The following is a 22,084-nucleotide window of genomic DNA, read 5'->3' as shown; positions in this document are numbered from 1 at the left end:
AAAAAAAAAAAAAAAAAAAAAAAAAAAAAAAAACGGGGGGAAAAATTCAATCACCGCCGCTATGTATCTTAGGTTATCAGCGTAGCGGCGACCTCCTTTTTAATGGCCCAGGCCTCCGGTGGGCTGTCTCTTATCGCTGCTTCGTGCCAGACTGGGGTGTGTGTGCTCTGCTCTTAGCATAGCAATTGATTTTGCTCGCTCATCATGACTCTTGCACTTCCGAATGATATACTCCTCCTGGTTGGGGAGTTTGTGGAAGATCACTGGGACCGCTACAATCTCCTCTTTGTATCGTGTCAATTCCATGAGTTGTTTCGACGCTTGCTTTATCGAGATGCTAGTCTGAAGAGCTGCGCTCAACTACATTCTTTCCTAGGGGCGCTGCTCCGTCGTCCCGAGCTGGCTCGGGCTGTTCGCTCATTGGACTTTCATCAATGGCAGTCCCGAACGACGTACTCTTCTACTCCGTTTTCCGATACTGATTTAACACCCTTTACGAATTTGGCGGGAGGCTTCAGCCATTCCGAAGAAGAACAAGAACGATGGTCTCAGGATCTCTCGGACGGAGTCGAGGAAGCTTGGATTGCGCTTCTTCTGCCCCTGGTGGGTAACCTCAGACGCCTTCAACTGGTCTATCCGAAGAACAACATCTACTTGGATCGCATGGTGCAGAGAGCTGTGAAGGGAGAGAGGCCTTTCCACACTCAATCCGCCTTCCGTGTGCTGCGACATGTCTCTTTAAGCCATCTGCCCGATGACGAGGATAGCCGCGGGAGCTTTACACCTTCGCAAGTCCTCCCATTCTTTCAACTACCATCGATGCGGACGTTTACCGCCGACTCCGTTGTTGAAACTACGCAACCAGAAGAGAGCCAGTCGGAGACTGCAGACTCTGGGTATGAACCTGTAATCGGCTCTTCATCTATCTCAGAGATCACTCTCCGCACGAGCAGTGGTACCAAGGGCATGGAGAGCCTGGTCGCCTCCTGCTCTTCTCTGAAGTCGTTCAAGTACCAGCACTCTGACTCACATCTTCTGTCCGAGGGCTACCGACCTTCCTCCTTCTACCGGTCGCTGGATACGAGCAAACATTGTTTGCAAAGTCTGTGGCTTGACAATGGAGGCACCCATCTGCCCTTCACCGTCGCTGGGGCAAACGAGACACATGACGAATGGTTTGGTCCTTTGACCGAGTACACCTCGCTCAAGGAACTCCGCATCCGCCTGCCCAATCTGCTCGACATCCGCTACCAGCTGGACCCATCATGTCCACTTACCGATATCCTCCCGCCATCCCTGGAAGCCTTCTATGTGGAGGGATGCAAGGAGAATTCGCTGACCATGCTGGTGGGACAGCTCAAGTCGGTCCTCCAAAAACGCAAGACCCAATTCACTAGCCTGAAGCGACTCGATCTCGAAGGGTTTTTCCACGATGAGGAGGATGAAGAGGCGTCAGGCTACGAGGCGTCCGGGTCCATGAGCGAGCGATTCATCCGCCCACGGGTGTATGAGTTGACTGAGCCGCTACGCGAGGCCTGCGTCGACGTCGGAATCGACCTGTACCTTCGCGACCGCGACTGCTTGGAGACGATGCGAGAATGTTAGTGATGACGTCACCACCTGTTGATATGCGACCGATACACCATTAGATTGCATTGTTTCGATGAATACCCTATAGATGTTGCTTTGGATATTTTTGCTTTTCGGGTTTACTTTCTGACAGTTGATTTGAGCTTGGATTTATTTTAGCGCTGTTTTCGAAGCTTGTCAAAGTCATAATGCGATAGCTTGGTGCAATGAAAGAACGCTTAGATGGTCAAACCGAGCCTTGAGCCCCGGCATCTGGACCACGAACCTACTTACACTATGAAGAAGTACAAATTAAGACCCTTTTTGAAGAATCTGGGATGACATTTTCCATTTTCCATTTGATTCGCTTGCCGATTGACAAGCTCGCCAAGACGGGATTGTCCTTGTAGATGAAGCCGATCGTGATGTTGCTGAAGGGAAAGCCACCTGTTGATCTTGTGCCAGAAAACTCCGCGATCCCGCGTTCAGCTGATTTATCCGGCTGTACTGTACATCAACAGAACCTCACTCATCCACCGACTCGGCTTCCCGGCTAACGCGTATGGCCTCCTTGACTGAAGAAAGTCATGGCTATTCGAGGGAAACAATCAAGTGATAGAGGCACACAATTGTTGGGCAGGCCAGATTCTCTCAACGCTCCAGGTACGTCGATCAAAGTTGCTCAAGAACCGGGCGCGGATACTGATGAAATCAGGACTGGATAAGGAGATAACCTCTTATCAGCGAGCGGAGCTCTTCTCCCATGATTCATAAACATCCGACGCAGAGCATAACCGCGATCGCTGGGATATACTGGTTCATCCGCAGACCAACGTGGCTATGATGCAGCAAGTCCGCGTTCTGGAACAAGCCCAGGTCGGATAACCGGCACTCCACAGCCTCGACCGCTGATGAATCAGCAATTCGATTCACAATACCACTCAGGCACTGCACCTGGGGGTAGGTACCTGAATGATGTCAAAGCCGGGTCATTGCCAACATGTGTTTACCCGGTTGACAATGCTCCCCTCACCCACCGTCGCGTGGTGGCTTTGTTCGGTGTCAACCTAGGGGCAGGCCGTTGCTTGCCACCCGCATCCGATACCCGATTCGTTATGACGTTTCTCTGCCTGCCCCTCCAACGGGGCATACAATCCTGGGAGATGGCTTTACATCATGAGAGAGTGGGTGTGTACTTAAGAATGAAGGGCGAGACACACATCATGCAACACATCTTACTCTTTCAGGCGACATCGTTGCAGCACTGGCCATGGCGGAGAGAAATACAACCGCACACGCAAACGCACACGCACAGACCTACTCCACGTCCCCGGAGCAGTCGGAGCAGTCGGAGCATCGGCCGAGCCACTCGAGCGCGTCCAGTACAGTGGTGCATGATGATGTCGAGAAACAGAATGTAGACCCTTCGTCCGAGGAGGGGAAAGATCCCAATATCGTGGACTGGGATGGCCCGGATGATCCGGTATGTTTACTGCCTTGTCTTGTGTCGAAGCGTCCTGCAGAAAGTGACTAACAAATTCATTAGGAATATCCCCCAAACTGGACGGAACTCCGCAAATGGACGATCACGATAATTCTGGGATTGATGACCGTCTCCGTGACCTTCGCCTCGTCCGTCTTCAGCGCCGCAGCGGCGGTCACGGCGGAGCAATTCGGGGTGTCGGAGGAAGTGATGATCTTGGGGACGAGCCTCTTCGTGCTGGGGTACAGCTTCGGGCCGCTGGCCTTCGGCCCGCTATCCGAACTGTACGGACGCAAAACCCCGCTGTTCGTGGGCTTCTTCATCTTCGCCATCTTTCAGATCCCCGTGGCGGTCGCCCAGAACCTGCAGACAATCTTCGTGTGCCGATTCTTTGGGGGGTTGTTCGCCAGCGCCCCGCTGGCCATCGTGGGCGGCATGCTGGCGGACTTCTTTGACCCCGTAGAACGCGGCATCGCCATGGCCGTCTTCGCGGGCAGCACCTTCGTCGGCCCCGTGGCGGGCCCCATCGTCGGCGGGTTCATCACGATGTCGTATCTGGGCTGGCGCTGGACCGAGTACATCACCGCGATCATGGCCTTCTTTTTTGGGGCGCTGGGGTTTCTCGTGGTGCCCGAGACCTTTGCGCCGGTGCTGCTGCAGCGCCGTGCGCGGCGGCGGCGCTACGCCACGCGCAACTGGGCGCTCCATGCGCGCTCGGAGGAGGAACCGGTCGACCTGAAGAATATCGCGCACCGGTACCTCGTGCGGCCGATCGACATGCTCTTCCGCGAGCCGATCCTGCTGCTGATCACCCTGTACATGGGCTTCATCTACGGGTTCCTGTATCTGTGCTTCGAGGCCTACCCGATCGCCTTCCAGGAGATGCGCGGGTGGAATGAGGGGGTCGGGGCTTTGCCGTTTGTCGCGGTGACGTGTGGAGTTCTGGTGGGTTGCGGGATTATCATCACCTTCACGAAGACGCGGTTCCAGGCCGTGCTCCGCCGCGAGGGGCATATCGTCCCCGAGGAGCGGCTGATTCCCATGATGATCGGCGGGGTGTTGTTGCCGGCGGGGATGTTTTGGTTCGGGTGGACGTCCAATCCGTCCATCTCCTGGGTGCCCCAGGCCATCTCGGGGGGTTTCCTGGGAGCGGGGATCTTGTTGATTTTCATGCAGGTAAGTTATGCTGCAGACACAAACGCCGAGGGCGAGTCTGGCTACACGGTCACACCAGTACATCTGTCTCGTTCTTGGCCTTTGGTATGCTCCTCAGGTAGCTAATGACATGTATCTGGTAGGGGTTGAATTATATCATCGACTGCTACGGCGTCAACTCCAACTCAGCCATCGCAGCCAACTGCTTTTTCCGGTCGGGGCTCGGGGCGGGGTTTCCCATGTTCGCGTTGCCCATGGTACGTTATGTTGGTACTTCTGATCGAAAACCACGCTGACTTGGGTACAGTTCCACAACCTTGGGGTCAACTGGGCGATGACACTGCTGGGATGCTTGACGGCCATTTTGTTTCCGGTGCCGATCCTGTTCTATGTGTTTGGGAAGCGGATCCGGTCGTGGAGCCGGTTTAGTCCGAGTGAAGAGTAGACTTCGTGGTCTGAGGCGAATTCTTGTATATATGGGCTGGAACAGGCATATAGGGTATTTTGACGAGATCATGATCGATTTTCTTGTCTGTCAGATCTTCTGTGACTCTCCCGAGACAGAGAATCTGTCTTTGATCCTGCTTTCCGCTGTATGCTCACCCGGTAGGGCATCTGTTTACAGCATCAAAGTGTTCATTCCGGATGGGCGATATCTTAGTTAATATCTGCAGAACCCGTGCATCCATTACATTCAAGGCGGCCTGCACAGTGCTCTCCACAGACTGTGTGTCGTGCAACTCAGGGCGTGACAAGAAAACCTCTGGCAGCATTATAGCCATCCGCCTTCATCCAGCATTCCAAAACCACCCCAAAAAATACGAGCCCAGCAGTATAGTATCACCGCCGCGTCGCCGGCAACTCCACCGGTTCCACCAGGCCCCTTGACCCCCTCCCCTCCAACTCATGGGTATAAGTAACATCCGCCTGCCCAATCTCCACAGGCACTTTCCTCGCCTGCCCAATCTCGACCGCAAACTGTTGTTGTTGCTGTCCTCCAGGAGTAGCAGCCGCCATCTCGACGGAGCCATTCCCCTGGCCCCTCGCGTCTTGCACCTGACCCAGGGAACCCCCCTCCCCCTCCCCCTTAACCGGCACAACAGCCGTATACCTCCCTCTCCTCCTCCTCCTCAAGAACCACACCACGAACCCCAACACAACAAGCGACCCCCCCACCGCCGCCCCAACACTAATCCCCGCAATAGCCCCCTTCCCCAGCCCCGACCCAGTGGAGTCAGTACCACACCGCCCAAACTCAGACTGACAGCCCACGCCACAATAACTAGCATTCGCACCACACCACCCATGGCCGGAGCAACAATCCCCCCACTCACTCCCCACACAGGTAATCTCCCTGTTGCACGATCCATCCGTCGAAACCGCCTGCGTCGCTGTACCTGTAGCTGTTGCCGTGGTGGTCCCCGTTGCCGCAGTACCCGTCCCTACCCTCGTCCTCGTCGTCGACTCTTCCCCCGCCTCATCATCATCAGACGCACAACTCCCAAACAGCGACTGACACCCCACCCCGCAGTAACTACTGTTCCGGCCGCAATACCCCAGCCGGGAACAGCAGTCGCCGTACTCACTGCCCAGACACGTGGTGTTGCTGGAGACCGTCTCGCCGCAGGAGCCCGTCGTGCTGATCGTCTGCGCCGACCCGGCGGTGTTGCATTCGCCCCACCCCGGCTGGCAGCCGGCGCCGCAGTAGCTGTCGGTCGAGCCGCAGTAACCCTTGGCCGAGCAGCAGTTGCCGAAGGGGGAGGTCAGGCACGTCGCGTTCGTGGCGCTGTTGAGGGCGCTGCAGTTGCCGTCGGTGCTGGGGGGGTTCATTTTTTTGGGGGGAGGGGGGTGTTTTCTAGGTGGGGAAGGGGAGCTGAGGAGGCCCCCGGGGTGGTTAGGGTTTTGTTTGGGTGGGTGGTAGGGTGGTTGTTAGGGTTGGGGAGGACCCTGCGGGGGTTTCGATTGACTGGATTGACTCGATGGGGGTTAAGAGAGCATCACACTGAGGTTTTGGAGGAACACAAATAGAGGAAGAAAGGGTAGGGTAAGGTTCTTTTGTGGAGAGGAAATGGTAAGTGGAGGAGATATTGGGGGGGGGAGCACTTAAGGGGATCGGGATCAGGGATTTAAGGGTCTTCGACCCAGTCTCAGGGTTCCCGAGTCTCCTATATTTCCTGCTATTATAGCCTAGTCCCTAGTATTAAGTACAACCCCCGGCCTGAAGACACGTTAGCGCTGTCCAGCCCGCTGCCCATGTGGTTGTGCTACACCCGAGAGTACTGTACAGTCGAGCCTATCAACTCGCCCAGCAACGCCAAGGCCAAGCCAAGCGCCAAGTAAGACATGCCCGGCTCACATTTTGGGGGCCAGATTCCGGCCACGATTGTGAATTTAAATTCCCTCCCGCGTGGACACGACACCGAGACAGTCTGACAGTTTTTTTTGGGGACGGCTGAAACCTGTTCGGGATTTACCCGTCCGACCAGTCATCTGACGTTGTGGGATTCGATCTATCCAATATGCTGCTGGTTTGGGCGAGTTTGGACCCGATGGCTGTGCTTGAAGGGTCGGGGTCAGGGTCAGGGTCAGGGCTAAAGCTATTGTTGCGGAGCGGGCGGCGCGTGGGCCTGGGCAGATTTTAGATTAAGGAGGGTCCACCAGGTTGAATTTGGTGTTCAATTTGGTGTTCGAGTTGTTGTGCTGGTTGTCAGTGTGTTACAGGAGGAATTTGGGTGGTTTGGTTGGGTCATTTAGGCGGATTGTTGAGGGTTTGATTGTTGTTGCACAGTGGTCATCGAGGCTAGTAAGTTGGGGTAATCTGAGTATGAATTTACTATGGTTGTCACATGATTGAGAACGATGGTGATGGTCTATCCACTCTCTGATATACGTGTCTATGTACTTTTCCCGCAAAAGGCCTGGCAAGCCTGGCTATATCGAGTGATCTCATGCCCCCCACCGTCACCGCCGCCCATCTCCCTTGCGCGCCTCCTGCGGCTCCGGCAGGGCTCGCGCGGCGACCGACAGCCCCAGCGCCAGCACGACCATCAGCCCCCAGATCGCATACCCGCCCAGCCACTGCGACCGGGCCCCCAGCGCAAACAGCGTGGTGAACAGCGCCGGGTTGAACGCGCGCAGCCCGCTGACGCCCGTCAGCGCCAGCGCGTTCAGGGTCCCCAGCACGCGCGGGGACGGGGCGATGTCGTTCAGCGCGAGCTGGATGGCGGTGAAGCTCATGCTGACGCCGCAGCCCAGCACCAGGGTGACGGGCACAAAGACCCAGAACACGGTGACGGCGGCCTCGGTGCCCGCGCGCAGGAGCACGTTGCCCGCCGGGCAGGCCAGGAAGAAGAACGGGTAGGCGTAGGCGCACCGCCGGATCACCCCGTTGGAGCCGAGGCGCTTCTGCAGCGGCGGGAAGACCAGCAGCAGCCAGGCCGCCTGCGCGGCGCCGTTCAGCCCCATCAGCAGCGAGATCTGGCGCGGCGTGAAGCCGTACCCGCCCAGCGCGGGCGGCGTGAACCAGAAGACCGGGACGATCGCCGTGTACGCAAACGCCAGCACCATGATGTGGCCGTACGTGTAGATCACCATCCCCACCCCGGGCGCCTTCAGGAGGTCCCACGTCGAGAGCTCCGCGCGGACGATGGCGCTGCCGGCCGACTCGCCCGCTTCCTCCTCGTCGCTGCGGGTGGAGATGGAGGGTTGCTTTGGCAGGGTTTCTTGCACGAAGAGCGCGCTGGAGATCGCCGCCGTCGCGCCGACCATGGCCACCACCAGGCTCGACAGCGCGTACGGGTACTCGGCGAAGAAGCGGACCGACCCGAAGACCCCCGGGTACTGGCGGCCGGGATCGGCCAGGCTCCCGCCCAGCAGGGGCCCCAGGAAGATGCCCAGGTTGCCGCTGAAGGCGAACCAGCTGAAGGCGCGGGCTTGCGTCTTGCTCGTGCTGTGCTCCGCCACCATCGTGCGGATGGTCACGATGGTGCCCGCGAAGACGCCCGCCAGGCACCGGAAGAGGATCATCTGCGGGATCGTCCGGGCCAACCCGAAGAGGCCCGTCGCGATCGTCACCCCGAACAGCGAGAAGACCAGCACGGGTTTCCGGCCGAAGCGGTCGGCCGCCCGCCCCCAGAAGATCATGATGATCGCCTGCGTGAGCGAGAAGAGGGACTCGATGAGCCCGCTGTAGAAGCCGACGTCGGCGTCGGCCACGCCCCCGTTGTCTTGCACCATTTGGCTGACATAGGGGAAGATGGAGAAAAAGGCGAGCGGCTCGATGACCCGCGCGTAGCACAGCAGGAGAATCTGGAGCTTGGGCAGAGGCTTATCTTCCTCTTGGTCCGGCTCGGCGTCGGTAGGCCTGCTGCTGGGCGGGAGAAGAGCCGTGGTCTCATTCACGGGGTCCTCTCTTTCCGGGTCATGATGATTCCCGGCCCGCCGGATGGACCGGGGAGGAGATGATGTTGTGGCGACCATCGAAAGACGGATCTGATCCGGATGTTGATTATGCTTATGGGTTTTGGTTGTGGAGAGAGAATTAGTTATTATTGTTGGGTTGCCAGAATGCAAGGATGGCCGGGTGGGCGGTTAATCCGGTCCGACAACGGAGATAAGCGGTGGACGATAGGCGATTGCCGATTGCTGATAAGCGATAAGCGATAAGCGATAAGCGATAAGCGATAAAAGATGAGTAGTATAGTATAAGTAACTTAAGTTACATGTGAAATTTCATGGATCTCCTACTAGAGTGAGCAGAACAAAGGTAAGAGTTGTGCCTTTACTCACATAGACTTGCACCTAGAACAGGTATCGGCTTTCTGAGCACCAGCCCCATTGGCACCAGCCCCATTGGCACCAGCCGCAGCAGCCGCAGCCGCCGCAGCTTTCATTGCAGCCCTACGCTTGCACAACTCCTGAATCCAGTCCCGGAACTCCGTACCATTACTCCTATAGTAAACGGTACTAAGGTCCGGGCCGTGAGGGAGAGGCAGCGGTAGCTCGGCCCTGGGCACTTTGGCGCCGTGGAGCACCACGTCGACATCGGTCGTCGCCAAGGATGGGTCGTTCTCGACCACCTGGACCCACTGGCTGATGAGCGGCCTGTCGGCAATCCAGTCGAAGGCCGTGCGGCCGTGAAGCTCGTACCGGTAGATGGTGCGCGGCGGCTCTTCCGTGGAGGGGAACTTGGGATCTGCGAGGGGCGACAGCAGCGGGGCCACCTCGCCGGCGCCCTCGCGGTACAGCTGGATCTCGTTCCCGGCGCGGATGACGCCGTACGCGGGCTTGGACGTCTCGAAGGCCCGGTGCACCGCCGGCAGCCCGAACCAGACCAGCGTCCACAGGCACTCGGCCTCCCAGCTTTCGGCCGCGAGCTGGAGCTTCTCCGGGACGAGGTACTTGACGATCGCGCCCACGTGCTCGGTCTGGCAGCCCAGGCCCAGCAGGGACCACATGGCGTGCGAGAACTTTTCGGGCTTCCCGTGGGCGGAGTAGGGGATGCCCGGGCCCACGCTGGTGGGCGTGAGCGTCCAGCCCTCGGGGAGGGTTGAGGTCTCGGGTGGGGTGCTCATTGCGGTTGTGTGTGGTTTGCTCGGTGGATTGGGGAAGTGAGTGTGGTGTATGTGGAGTCTGCGTCGCTGGTACTGAGACGGATGTTGTGGGAGTGGGGAGGGATGGGAGGCTGCTTGAGGTCTACTTATACACTTGCTGATGGCTACTATGCTTGGGTCTGGAGGGTTGGATCTGTTGGGTTTTCCTGTATACAACAAAGCAATTGGACACACTGAGTATATCCCAAGGACTGCACCTTTGTTGACAGTGCTGATCTTGAGGAGTTACTTCGATAAAGGACAGTTTTCGTCTACCTTTCAGCAGGCCTGATCTCTTTATGTGCCACTAACTTCGGTTTCCAGCATTGCTACAGCTTTGACGTAGAATTACATACATGATCCTAGCTGCGATGAGTCCTATTCCAGCTTTCAGGACCAAAGTGGAAGTGACGATCGCTACGTTCATCTCATTACAGCTGGCCTCGCTAGGGCCGTATAAAAACTGTGACAATCCTAAGGAGTAAGCTATTCCATCTGGTCAAGATGCCCATTTCTATCATGTATACATTCCATTGACTATCCGCGGATCTACCCGTGATAATATCCACTATTGTTTGTTGAATGAAAACGGCCCACGAAACAACGCAAAAGAGAACAAAGAGCAGACGACTCCCCAATACAGAATGTAAGCATTTTGCGATCTGACATGGGTGCCTTACTATTCGAAGGCATCAATGGAACCCATCGTCGGCTCATCATGAAGACAAAGCCTGCTCAGGGAAGGCACCTGTTGTGTGGTCCACAATGCTTAGACCTTAGGAAAACTCAGGCAGTATTGCGCGGTACTTTGGTGTCCAGCATAGATGAGTATTCATCTCATATTCTCTTGAGACCTCTGCAAGCGATCCAGTCGCACAACGCTACTATGGCAGCATCTATGCAGCATTGATCTCAAGCGCAGGGCTGGAAGCCCTAACGAGCGCGGGAACAAAATCTTGTCTACACCGTACCCGTCCTTGGATTGCACGGACAATGCCCACCTGGAATGCCCATTTAGACTGATAGGATGTTTAACCTGGAACTGCCATAAGAACGACTGAGTCGCAAAATGTATTGACAATCAAATTGCAATCCACATACAATTTGAGAACAGAAAACATAACACTAGCACCTCCACTTCTAAGAACCCCCCAGCCAACACCCCCATCAACCCGGCAACGTCGAAGAAGTATCCACCGTCGAAGAATTCGCCAAGCTGGCCCCATCCCTGCCCACGGCCTCCACAAACGCCCTCGGATAATACGCCGAACTCGTCAACGTCGTCTGAAACCCCGAGTTCCCCACCGTCCCCAGCATCACCACCTGCTCCGCCGCCGCATAGATATTCCAATGATCCACCTCCGTCGCGCCATTCCAACTCATCCAGAAGGTCGTCGGCCCCGCCCCCGGCGCGGGACTATACACCCTCAGGGCGGGGGGCTCGGCGGGCACGGCGGTCCAATTGGCCTTGTAGGCGCGGTAATTCATGGAACGCTCGTCGGCGACCGCCGCCAAGAACACCGGGGTGCCGTCCTCGAGATGCTCCGAGATGGCCGGGGTGCTGCCCCAGCCGATGAAGGCATTCCCCGAGGCCAGGATCTGGCAGCTGCCCTGGCTCCACGCGCGGATCCCGGGGGGCGCTCCGGGGGCGTCGTAGCGGCGCAGCAAGGCGGACGAGTTGGTGGTGTGGTCGAGGGCGACGATCATGCCGGCCGAGGCGGCGGAGGTGTTGCGGTGGTTGTCGCTGCCGTTGTCGAAGAGGGAGAGGATGGTGGTGGTGGCGTTCTCGGCGAGGAAGCGCGCGTCGTGCTGCGCGGAGAAGTTGTAGTTGGTCTGCGTGAAGGTGGACTGGCGGCCGCCCAGGCGCCAGAGGACGGCGCCCGTGGCGCCCGAGAGCTTGTAGATGGCGCTGGTGTGCCGCGCCGAGATCAGGTAGTCGCCCGCCCCGTTCTTGTCGATCGAGTTCAGGTGGAAGTAGTCCCACGCCGTCGCGTTGCTGGTCCCGTTGCCCACCACCGGGTTCAGGCCCGGCGGCGTGTACGACTCCCCCGGGAGGATCTGCTGGTCTAGGCTGCTCCATTGGAAGCGCACGGCGCCCGTGGAGATCTCGATCTCCTGGAAGACCCCGTCGATCACCCACCCGGGGTCGGCGGTCACGTTGTACGCGCTGAGGTTGGCCGTGCGCGGCTGGTAGATGGGGATCAGCATGCTCGTGCCGTTGATCACGGCCGATTCGTGCATGTCGCTCATCTCCAGTCCGTTGCCGCTGCGCACTGTCGCTGCCGGGCTGTAGCTGCTGTCCAGGATCTCGTGCTGGCCCCGCGCGTACCCCCCGATCTGCGTGCCTTGGAAATAGCACAGGTGGTCCGTTCCGTTGTATGCGCAGGCGTGCAGGTCTTGGAAGATGTCGGTGGCGGAGCCGTCGGCGCCGCTCCAGATCAGGTTCTGCTGGCGTTAGGGCTGGGCTGGGCTGGGCTGAGCTGGGGTGAAAGACGGGGGAATGCGCAGAACCATACAGCATTGGTATCGTAAATATAAGGTCCCGGTACATCGCCAAAGTATGGGGCGATGAAGATGTACCCGGGCGTAATAAGGCTGTCATTCTTGAGGCTGATCTCAAGGATCGGAGCGCGGATGTCTGGTCGCTGCGTACTCGACCAGGTGGTTAGCAAGGGGAGTGCAGGGGGCTACTGGAGCTAAAAGCAACTGACAGATTGGTAGGATGCCCAGTTGGCACAATCCGCCAGACTAGTAAATGCTAGGAGGGTCCCTAGTTCTAGAGCCTTCTTCCAATTGGTGCCCATGGTGAGGTGTACTGTACAAACCCACTACCTATGCTCCTGTGCGGAACCATGCAAAGAGACTGCAGAGATTGGCCCGCACACGGCACTGAGAAGGGTTATATGGAACCCATGGTGGAAGCCTCAGTAGATGTCGCGCATCGTGTGCGTCTAGGCAACGAGTCAGTAATGGCCGTGGATTACATCAAGACTATTGGGAATTGAGTTCTAGCAGCGGCTACGCCCCGCTATGATACGGGTCATAGGTCACGGCGTATACGAGAGATAGTTTATTGGAATTGCTGTAAGTCAGGCATGCGCGTGACTAGGGTGGCAGAGCATATAGAGGACGAACATCGAGTGATGCTAATCTTCTGCAACCTCAGGTCTCTGGAGTCCCTCTTCGAAGATTATGAGACTTCTGGCTATATCGAGCCAAAGTGCTCCCCCCCCCCCCCTCCAAAAAGTCAAGACCTGCGGGGAGTGTGGAGGGGGAACCAGCAAGGTTTGTGCTTCGTACAAGTGAGCCCATGGCAAATAAGCCATTAAGTAATAGACTGCAATCTCGGTATATAATGCGGCTGTCAAATCCACGGTTCCACCCTTTCCATGCGAAGGAGGGTTGAAGAAGGTTCCGAGATTCGATTTCCGCATCCGGCGATCTGCGACGAGGGCTAGATCTCCGCACCGATTGCACTTCCTACACGGCACACGCAATGGTTGGTGGAAAACCCAGCCAGCTCACTAGCAAGGTGTCAGAGACTCCCTGACGTGTGATCGTTATTAGTGGGAAATACGGGTGTGTCCGTCTCATCTATCAGCTGCGTGGGGGGTGCTGCACGCCCCATACGATTCGACACCGCATCGCTGGGTCGAGGAAGCACAGTGGATACTCTGCTTCGCTTTGGACAAAGAAATTAATTAGCTGTATCACTCATTGGATGTAGAGCTGATGTTGCATTTCGACGCGGTTTGCAAAGTTGTCAAGCGCAAGCACTGTTTACCGCATTGGGACGTCTACGGTATGGCATGCACATTCCTACGCACCACGCTGGAGAACTCTTTCCCTGGAATGCTCCAGAGACCCAGTAAAGTTGGTCCCGATCTGAAGACAGTCTTTCGATGTAGTACGATGGAAAAGAATAAGAAGAATGGGTAGCGCGTCTTGGCTACCATTCGAGCATCACGAAGGCCACGACCATTTATTAGAAGAGTAACAGGGGATAGCCATCGCCTCTCTGCCTCACTTCTTCATGCCTTGATCCGTCCTACAATCCGCACTCATCTCTCCTGCAACAGCGCGAGAAATGGCCCCAAGCAACGATGCCCACCACCTGGGCCCGCCCAAGCCCGCAGACCGGGTGCTCCTGATCACCTACCCCCGGACGGCCTCGAACCTCCTCGTCAGGATGCTCTCGCTGCCGGAGCAGCCCAACGTCGTCTCCAACGAGCGGGGCGGCTACTTCTTCTGGGACGCGTTCATGAACGAGCGCGACACAGTCTGCAGCCGCCGGCCCGTCGAGCAGTGGGAGCCCTCCGAGACCGCGAACCTGCGGCAAGCCTTCCAGCAGAACCTCGACCACATCGAAGCCAGCTCACAGGCCGCCCTCACCCAAGGCAAGGTCTTCTTCGCCAAGGAGCACACCCTCTGGCTGGCCGAACCGGCCGCGATGGCCCAGTACCTGGCCACGGGCAGCCGCAGCCATCATCCCTCGACGCGACTGGGCGTGCAGGTGCCCAAATCATACCTCAATCCCCAGACGAGCAGCAACACCGCAGCATTCTCCCCCGAGAATTTCACCATCCTCCCCGACGCATACCTGGCCTCGTGGCGCGCGACCTTCCTCATCCGCCATCCGGCCCTGGTGTTCCCCTCCTTCTACCGCGCCCTGCACGGCCTGGAGAGGGAGAGCTTCTGCGAGCCGGGCATGATCGAGCCGTTCCTGGATCTGCACGCCACGCTGCGGTGGACGAGGCTGCTGTATGATTGGTACTGTGATCGCGGGAACGCACGGTCTGCGTTGCCGCTGCTGCTCGACGCGCAGGATGTCATTCACCGTCCCGAGGTGGTCGCCAAGTACTGCGAGCGCATCGGCCTGGATCCGGAGAAGGTCCGCCTCCGCTGGAGTCGGTCGGAGCGGCGGGAGGGGGAGGAAGAGGATCCTCGCGCCCGGGCGGAGGCGGTCATGCTCGCGACGCTGGATCATTCCACTTCCCTACTCAAGGAGAAGACTCCCGCGGTCGTGGATGTCGGGGCGGAGAGGGAGAAGTGGGAACGTGAGTTTGGGAGTCTCGTGGCGGAGCAGATGGAGAGGTGGGTCGAGGGTGCCATGCCGGATTATGAGTACCTGTGGACGAGGAGGTTGCGGGTGGATTGATGCGGGCGTGGAGAGTAGTCGTTTGAGGCATAATGACACAAGACCCTTATTGATTCAGACTATCTTGTGGTCGAAGAATCTATCTCGAACTAGGATTAAATTGGGTATGAGGCTGGCACGGATGTGTTCCTTCCCCAGTTCATCTCCTTATCTCAGCTGTTCTGCTTGAAGGCCAAACAGTTGAGATAAGGAGATGAACTGGCGTGCAACCAGATGGAAACATGATGTAGTGCGATGAATTACGTTTGGATGGACTTTAGGAGCCTATACGCTACGAACAATGATCTTCGCACTAAAACACAAAGCTATCATTATATTTTCAGTATAGCGAGAAAACATCAATCAATTGCTACACGAAACATAGCGCAGACGATTGCGAGAGAGCAGCCCCATCCCAAAACAAACACGCAATCCCTCAGACTCAGACGCTGCAGGTAGGCAAGCCGCTCTCTGAACGTACGTTAGCACACTATCCTCTTGATTGGAGAATTATACAGAATCAACGGGCATCACAAAGGGGTTGGGGTGACATACTGCAACCACTGGGAACATTACTTCCGCTAACCCACCAGCCCTTGCCCGTCTTATACCAGTCGCCGTTTCTGCAGAGCGTTTGTGTTAGTACAGCCAGATAAGGGTCATGATTGCTGAGCTGAGAGAGTCGCATCGTACCTCCACTTGCACCGGTAATCGACGTTGGTCTGTGCCTGATAGCTTCCGGTCTGGACTACAGGCCATTGGTAGTAGTTGATCTGCTTGCTGGACTTGCATGACTTTCTGGCCGCGAGGTGAACGTCGATGTCCTCGGAGTCGACGTCGGCTTCTTCGGCGGAGGGCAGGGCCAGGGTCAGGGGGAGCAGTGCGGTTAGGAGGTAGATTGGGGACTTCATGGTGAAGGTATAGGAAGTTGGAGTGTATTGGTTTTGAGTAAAGAAGGCTTCTTGTAGTGATGGTGGTGTTGGGTGTGAGATGCTGTGTGTTCTTCTTGTGTTCTGTGGGTAGGGTTGGTCGAGGCTTTTATACCACACAGGGGCGAAATTCAATATCACTGATATCTTTAGGTATTGGTGATTCACTTCCCATGACCTACATTGCTCAGTCTAGATTCCCATCTAACCTGGGTTCTGATGTCTGGTCTATTCGTATCCGCTTTGAGGCATCCGATCGTTCGTATCACGCCCAGTGACCCGGGTCTATGACACGGAAACACAGTCCTTGCTTCAACCCAAAACAAACGACCGAGTACTTAGCACTGCCTCCAAAGAGGTACAGCTCGCAGAGCCCAAGCAAGTGGAAGCATGATGACCTTTTGTGGATGGCGGAGAGCTCTCAAGTGTAGAATACGAGTATCCAAGAATAACCCTACTTTTGCACATCTTCCGCGCTAGGTGCTATGCAGCTGAATTAGAAGCAACGCGGAACTACAAGCACAGACGAGTAGTCTAAATGCAACACTATAATCTGGCTAGCGAGGCTCCACAATCCCTGGGACAATATAATATGTCTCTGAAGTATAGACTTCATGATTTGTCTGTTTTGTAAGAGATAGGCGGAAAGGTGCTTATGTTACAGGCTAAAAACCCCAGCTTTTGTTCTCTCAATTTATCAAGCTTTACCTCTCTATCTGGAATCCGAGTATAGACAAATAGACTTCCATCGACTTAGTAGCAGTTCAAGTAATCTTCGAGTCTTGCACGCAACGCTGATCATAGATAATAGCACAGCCTTCGAAGAGCACCCATTTTGGTTCATCCTACTATGAGTTCGAAATCGAGACACGAGTGGTTCGTGTCTTCAGCTTCATACCCGTGTTATGAAGTCCCCACATTATCTTGTAAAGCTGGTTCGTTCCACCGTTGTGAATAAACGTCTGTTCCCAGCCAAGATGCCAAGGAGTCCGCCCCGGATGCCCCGGATTCGGCCCAGTCTGGGGCGGTCCAGAATCTCTAGGCCTCGAGCCAAGAACTTCCGTCCAGAGATCACCAGCTACAGTGTCGCATGGCGCTGGATCCTACGGCTCGGAAAGTTGAGCCGCTGTCAGTGTCAGTGTCACGGCTCACAGCTCCGGACGGAGCCCCCGCCACTTTACATGTCTACGCATTTTTCTCACGCTTGCTAGATATGTCGGCCATTATCCAAGGACTGATATTGTATATTCCACAGGTTGGAGATTAGGTCGGGCTAGTTGCCGCTCATGACTCCGTAAGTCATGTGAGGGAGGCACGTTCGATCCTGAATGTTGTTGTCAAGAAAAAAAAAAAAAAAAAAAAAGCATTGACCACGTACCTGAACCAGAAGACAGAACTTTGCAAGGTCAGATTGTCTAGGGCGAGCCGTTACCGAGATGAAGTGAGGCGGTGGAAATCCAAGTCTCGTGCCGGTATGCAAGATGATACCGACGGTCTTCCACATAACGGCATGGAAAGGGGTTGAGGTACTGTGCTCATACGCCGCGGATGCTGAAATAAGGTCATGTATCTGAGATCCAGAGCAACAAAGTAAGCTCACAAAGAGACAGCAATCTAGACTAGTAGGGGGTCTTCGCCGCACCTTGTCTGCCCTCGAGACGAGGGGGCGGCACCTACAAATGCAGACGCCCCACACCTCAGCCAACGCTAACTTTGGGGGTGCATCGTGAAGAAAGCAACAAAGCTTATTGTCCGACCAACAAAGGCCAAGAACCTACGAGACAGGAAAATACACGTCACGTCAAGACTTCACACAGCGGTATTGACCGCATGGCTATGCAGTGCGTACGCTGATTACCGTGCCGCAAATCCGATCGTCCGGTGTTCGGGCCACAAACCGGGTCGGCTCCGTGGGACATCGACTGAAGGGTTCTACTTAGTACTGGATTATGGATCGTTGCATGCATGTTCAGGAGGGCCGAGGGTCGCTTACGGACCAACTCCCCCCCTTGTTTCAGGGCTAACAATGCCGTTGAATTTGGCTGACAGGCGGGGACAACTAGACTATTTCGGGGAGTTTTCCCCGGCGATCGGCATCCACCACAATCTATCTGAATCGGCGATCGGGTCTCATGCTCCAGACATACGTACGCTACCCGCTCAATGAGGGAACATGTTTAGGGGCACGGGAGAACTGGGGTCGCTTGCTGACTCGTCCGGTAAAGGGATCGAGAAGGGATGGCCAGCACGACTGATTCATGTTGCACAATACATATATCACCTTCCCCAGCATAGAGGTCATGTCTTCAGAGCGAAGTGCGATTCAAACATGGTTGCTTTAACCTCCCTCCTGCATGTTCTCCCTCTGCTCCTCGCCACGGCACAGGGCCAGCTCGCTGGCCGCGTTGGACCCTTGACGAGCGCGGCGGAGAAGAACGCCACCAGAACGTGCAATGTGCTCGACTACGGTGCCGTTGCAGACAACGCAACAGACGTCGGGCAGCCCATCATCGATGCCTTTGCGGACTGCGGAAGAGGGGGCGTCATCTACATCCCTCCAGGCGATTATCTCCAAACCACCTGGGTCCACCTCACCAATGGCAGTGCCTTTGCCATCCAGCTAGACGGAATCATCTATCGCGGGGCCGCCCCCTCTTCGCAATCGTACATGTTCGAAATCTCCTCGAGCAGTGACTTCGAAGTTTTCAGCTCAACGTCGCGCGGTGCCATTCAGGGCAGCGGATACCTGTATCACCAGTCAGGTAACTTCGTCGGCCCGCGACTCCTCCACGTCAGTGGGGGATCGGACTGGTCGGTTCATGACCTGGCGCTTGTCGACTCCCCGATGTTCCACTTTGTGATCCAGGGGGCTACTAACGGTGAGGTGTATAATATGGCAATCCGCGGTGGGGATCATGGAGGGCTCGATGGGATTGATGTCAGCGGAACGGATATCTGGATTCATGATGTGGGTGGCTCCAGTATGCTTTGCTGATGGGACAGCATACGCTGACAAGTTTCAATACAGGTCATGGTCACGAATAAGGATGAATGTGTCACAGTCAAGGTAGGAGCTCCCACCATCATGGTAGTACAGTGTATCAAGCGACTAACGTTGCATCTTCCACAGACCGGGTCGAAGAATATCCTCGTCGAGAGCATTTACTGCAACAGTAGTGGAGGGTGTGCCATGGGGTCCCTGGGCGCCGGTACCAACGTCAGCGACGTCACCTACCGGAACGTCTACACATGGTCATCCAACCAGATGTTCATGATCAAGAGCAACGGAGGATCCGGGAGTGTGTCGAATGTCCTCTTTGAGAACTTCATGGGTAAGTTTGCCTTGTCATACAGGGCTGATGCCCTAGCCCTAGCCCTGAGACAGAGACCTAATATCGATCCCCAACCTTTCTAGGCCATGGAAACGCCTACAGCTTGGACTTCGACACAGCCTGGAGCAGCATGTCTACAATCGAAGGAGACGGCATCGCATACAGCAACATCACATTCCGCAACTGGAAAGGCACCGAGGTTGACGGCGAGGACCGTCCGCTCATTAAGGTCAAATGCCCCGCCCTGACGCCCTGCACGGATCTGGCGATCGAGGAATTCGCCCTCTGGAACGAGGAAGGCAACTACGCACTGCACGTCTGCGAGCACTCGTACGGCTCGGGCTATTGCCTTTCCAACGCGACCGTCCCGGTGACTGGCACCGCGGGAGGCTACACCACGACGCAGTACATCAACACGCCCCCGGCGGGCTACTCGGCCACCACGATGGCCGAGGACCTTGCGACGGCGTTTGGCACCTCTGCCTCCATTCCGATTCCAACGATCCCCACTTCGTTCTACCCGGGTTTGACGCCATATAGTCCCCTTGCGGGGGCTTCTGCCTTCCCTTCGAGTAGTTCCTTCCCGTCGAGTAGTGCATTTCCCTCAAGCAGCGCCCACCCCTCGAGCAGTGCGCTGCCGTCTTACAGAAGGAACGCGACGGCATCGGTGAGACCCTCTACTCCGCCTCGATCGTCGACTCCGGCCCATCAGTCGCCGACTTCTTCTTCGGTGGTTTCACCGTCCTCGGAGCCACCATCCGCGTGTTATTTCGCCACATCAAGCCCGGATGTCACAGTGTCCCCGTCAGCTTCATCATCGATGTCCACCGCCTCGGCATCCTCAGCTTACGATTCGCATACGGAGCAGCGCGTACCGCCGCGACCGCATGGTCTGGGTGGGCAGCACCTCCAGTTTCACCAGCACCACGGAGGTCGTCATCCGTACCACTGAGTATATACATCGTCTCGTAGGAGCTTATTCTGTATTTTATATAACCGCATTTATAGATGCGGTGCTTTGTTAAATAAAATCTGGCCAAGAGTTCTGCAAGTGCTAGCGCAGGACATCAAGAAGTAGCCAGCTAATCGCCAAACCAATCCTTGAATCCTCTATCTGCTACTATGGTACGGGCTGTCTATCCTTCGGTACACTACCTTTTCTTCTACTGACAAGCCCATTTTACTTCTCCAGGTTATATGTATAATAAGTACATAAGATAAGCAATATAGCTTATGTCTATGGTACAGCTATCGAGTTTCTGCAGAAGCTGGAATCCTATATGCTAGTATAATATGCAGATCGAGATGACTGCAAGGCTTGATGTTAGGCACGTGCTGCTTTAGTGCTTACTGCATGCAGTGCTGCAGAGTTATGTTCTCTCATCCTCGTCAGCGGATCCGCCACTTCCGCCCCCTTCCTACCCCACCCACAACCCACCACCACCATGTCGTTACGGCGCAGGTCTTGCAATGCCTGTTTCAAAGGCCGAAGAAAATGCGATCTGGAATATCCGGTCTGCGAAAATTGCAGGAGAACAAACAAAACCTGCCAATATGCATACCCGCCTAGGCCACCACCAGGGCGCACCGACGACCCACCAACTGTGCCAGACGAGATGCTCGTCTCGCCAGCAACGCGTACGACTAGTACCGTTTTGGAACTGGATCTTCTGAAGTCACCTGCAATTACTATCTTGGATCCATCCGGGCAAGATGCAGTGCTCCAGCCTCCACTGGGTTTCACACCAGGTCCAAGTACACCGGACTTCACGCCGCCGGAGACTATCTCATTTTCCGCCACATCAAGATTCGTAGGCACCCTCGGCGAGGTCCAACCCATCCAAGGCAGCACACGCTCGTGGCAGTGGGTGATGGATGAGCTCAAAGCCTACCCGGGGGAATTCGCCCGACGGGGAGAGACAATCTTCATCCACCGCGACCTGTACCGCGATGAGATGCCACGACCAATCCGGACGGCCTTTGGTGTCTGTTCTTCCTTTTGCCTCAGTCCCGAGTCGACAGACCGGGAGACGGCATTCCGCGTGATCGACGCTGAAGTATCCGAGCTGCTCCAACCCGCCACCGAACCGAGTTCGAGCTCTAGTTCCAGGCTACTTCGAATAGAGCTCGCGCGGCTCCAGGCACTACTGCTTTACCAGACCCTCCGACTCTTCCATGGCAACCTGCAGCAGCGGGTCGCAGCCGAGCAACAGGGGTCTATGCTCATGACCGCGGCGCTGAAGATCATCGTTCGCGCGCAGTCCGAGCCGGAGCTCCAGAGGCCGAGGACCCGCCATGCTTGGGTCCTCGGCGAGTGCATCCGACGCACCGCTCTCCTGGTCTACTTTCTCTACGGGGTCAACTCGGTGTATCGAGAAGGGATCTGCGTGGGACTGCATACACTGCGGCAGTTGCCTTTGTCGGCGAAGGTATCTTCTTGGGGCGTGAATGGGGAGTGTGCGTTTCAGGAGGGTAAAGGGCATTCGCACGGTGAGAATGCAGAGACGCTGCCCTACGAAGCGTTCCTGGCGCGATGGCTTGTTTCGATGCCGCGGCGGCTGGATCGCTTTGAGAAGTTGCTGATTGTTCCGTGTCAGGGGCTGGAGGCGGCTGAGGCGTTTGAGGGTCTGGGGCGGCTAGTTGCGTAATTGCTGTGCTCTTTTGCCCGAATACTCCGGCTGTGTCCAGGGGATAGATATGTATGTTTGTCTATGCGCGTTCTTGCGTTTCAGTCATTGGCCCTTCTCCCAATGCCAGCCATGAGCTACCTAATTCAAAAACAATGCACACTAAAGACCAAGTGGTTCTATAATGCTGAGACCACCCGAACTTTCCATTGCGATCATGTCTTCGCCGGACGACAAGCGATTGCGTCAATCCTTGACATA

At 56.2% G+C, this 22,084-nt stretch overlaps 10 protein-coding genes across 10 annotated transcripts; 5 read left to right on the top strand and 5 right to left on the bottom strand.

Moving 5' to 3' along the window:
* Positions 1 to 47: 47 nt before the first annotated feature.
* Positions 48 to 1,837, top strand: BO66DRAFT_388597 (uncharacterized protein). Its single transcript, XM_025646600.1, has one exon. The coding sequence runs from the start codon at positions 205 to 207 to the stop codon at positions 1,603 to 1,605; it is 1,401 nt and encodes a 466-aa protein (XP_025507801.1). The 5' UTR covers positions 48 to 204; the 3' UTR covers positions 1,606 to 1,837.
* Positions 1,838 to 2,839: 1,002 nt separating this feature from the next.
* Positions 2,840 to 4,652, top strand: BO66DRAFT_313968 (MFS transporter; the record flags this gene model as incomplete). Its single annotated transcript, XM_025643413.1, has 4 exons — positions 2,840 to 3,052; positions 3,116 to 4,228; positions 4,351 to 4,464; positions 4,515 to 4,652. 4 exons carry the CDS (start codon positions 2,840 to 2,842, stop codon positions 4,650 to 4,652), a joined length of 1,578 nt encoding a protein of 525 aa, XP_025507800.1.
* Positions 4,653 to 4,713: 61 nt separating this feature from the next.
* BO66DRAFT_468378 (uncharacterized protein) lies at positions 4,714 to 6,277 on the bottom strand. The gene has a single exon (XM_025652646.1). The coding sequence runs from the start codon at positions 6,035 to 6,037 to the stop codon at positions 5,048 to 5,050; it is 990 nt and encodes a 329-aa protein (XP_025507799.1). The 5' UTR covers positions 6,038 to 6,277; the 3' UTR covers positions 4,714 to 5,047.
* Positions 6,278 to 7,105: 828 nt separating this feature from the next.
* Positions 7,106 to 8,725, bottom strand: BO66DRAFT_388594 (MFS transporter). Its single transcript, XM_025646599.1, has one exon. The coding sequence runs from the start codon at positions 8,684 to 8,686 to the stop codon at positions 7,169 to 7,171; it is 1,518 nt and encodes a 505-aa protein (XP_025507798.1). The 5' UTR covers positions 8,687 to 8,725; the 3' UTR covers positions 7,106 to 7,168.
* Positions 8,726 to 8,991: 266 nt separating this feature from the next.
* Positions 8,992 to 9,780, bottom strand: BO66DRAFT_434963 (uncharacterized protein; the record flags this gene model as incomplete). The annotated part of the gene is made up of 1 exon (XM_025650814.1): positions 8,992 to 9,780. One exon carries the CDS (start codon positions 9,778 to 9,780, stop codon positions 8,992 to 8,994), a length of 789 nt encoding a protein of 262 aa, XP_025507797.1.
* Positions 9,781 to 10,965: 1,185 nt separating this feature from the next.
* Positions 10,966 to 12,602, bottom strand: BO66DRAFT_459691 (arylsulfotransferase family protein; the record flags this gene model as incomplete). Its single annotated transcript, XM_025652265.1, has 3 exons — positions 10,966 to 12,243; positions 12,315 to 12,443; positions 12,510 to 12,602. 3 exons carry the CDS (start codon positions 12,600 to 12,602, stop codon positions 10,966 to 10,968), a joined length of 1,500 nt encoding a protein of 499 aa, XP_025507796.1.
* A 1,283-nt stretch (positions 12,603 to 13,885) lies between these two features.
* On the top strand, positions 13,886 to 14,956 carry BO66DRAFT_408447 (uncharacterized protein; the record flags this gene model as incomplete). The annotated part of the gene is made up of 1 exon (XM_025649116.1): positions 13,886 to 14,956. The coding sequence occupies one exon, from the start codon at positions 13,886 to 13,888 to the stop codon at positions 14,954 to 14,956; it is 1,071 nt and encodes a 356-aa protein (XP_025507795.1).
* Positions 14,957 to 15,220: 264 nt separating this feature from the next.
* Positions 15,221 to 15,846, bottom strand: BO66DRAFT_398360 (uncharacterized protein; the record flags this gene model as incomplete). Its single annotated transcript, XM_025648638.1, has 4 exons — positions 15,221 to 15,248; positions 15,417 to 15,432; positions 15,491 to 15,558; positions 15,629 to 15,846. The coding sequence occupies 4 exons, from the start codon at positions 15,844 to 15,846 to the stop codon at positions 15,221 to 15,223; spliced, it is 330 nt and encodes a 109-aa protein (XP_025507794.1).
* A 2,347-nt stretch (positions 15,847 to 18,193) lies between these two features.
* BO66DRAFT_408446 (pectin lyase-like protein) lies at positions 18,194 to 20,168 on the top strand (the record flags this gene model as incomplete). The annotated part of the gene is made up of 5 exons (XM_025649115.1): positions 18,194 to 18,832; positions 18,893 to 18,931; positions 18,995 to 19,196; positions 19,280 to 19,768; positions 19,909 to 20,168. The coding sequence occupies 5 exons, from the start codon at positions 18,194 to 18,196 to the stop codon at positions 20,166 to 20,168; spliced, it is 1,629 nt and encodes a 542-aa protein (XP_025507793.1).
* A 558-nt stretch (positions 20,169 to 20,726) lies between these two features.
* BO66DRAFT_388593 (uncharacterized protein) lies at positions 20,727 to 21,977 on the top strand. The gene has a single exon (XM_025646598.1). The coding sequence runs from the start codon at positions 21,068 to 21,070 to the stop codon at positions 21,842 to 21,844; it is 777 nt and encodes a 258-aa protein (XP_025507792.1). The 5' UTR covers positions 20,727 to 21,067; the 3' UTR covers positions 21,845 to 21,977.
* Positions 21,978 to 22,084: the final 107 nt, after the last annotated feature.

This window comes from Aspergillus aculeatinus (genome assembly GCF_003184765.1).
Source record: "Aspergillus aculeatinus CBS 121060 unplaced genomic scaffold BO66scaffold_5, whole genome shotgun sequence".
NCBI classification, from domain to species: Eukaryota; Fungi; Ascomycota; class Eurotiomycetes; order Eurotiales; family Aspergillaceae; genus Aspergillus; species Aspergillus aculeatinus.
The sequence above is the reverse complement of the archived record's forward strand: the minus strand, read 5'-3'. Positions and strand labels throughout refer to the sequence as shown.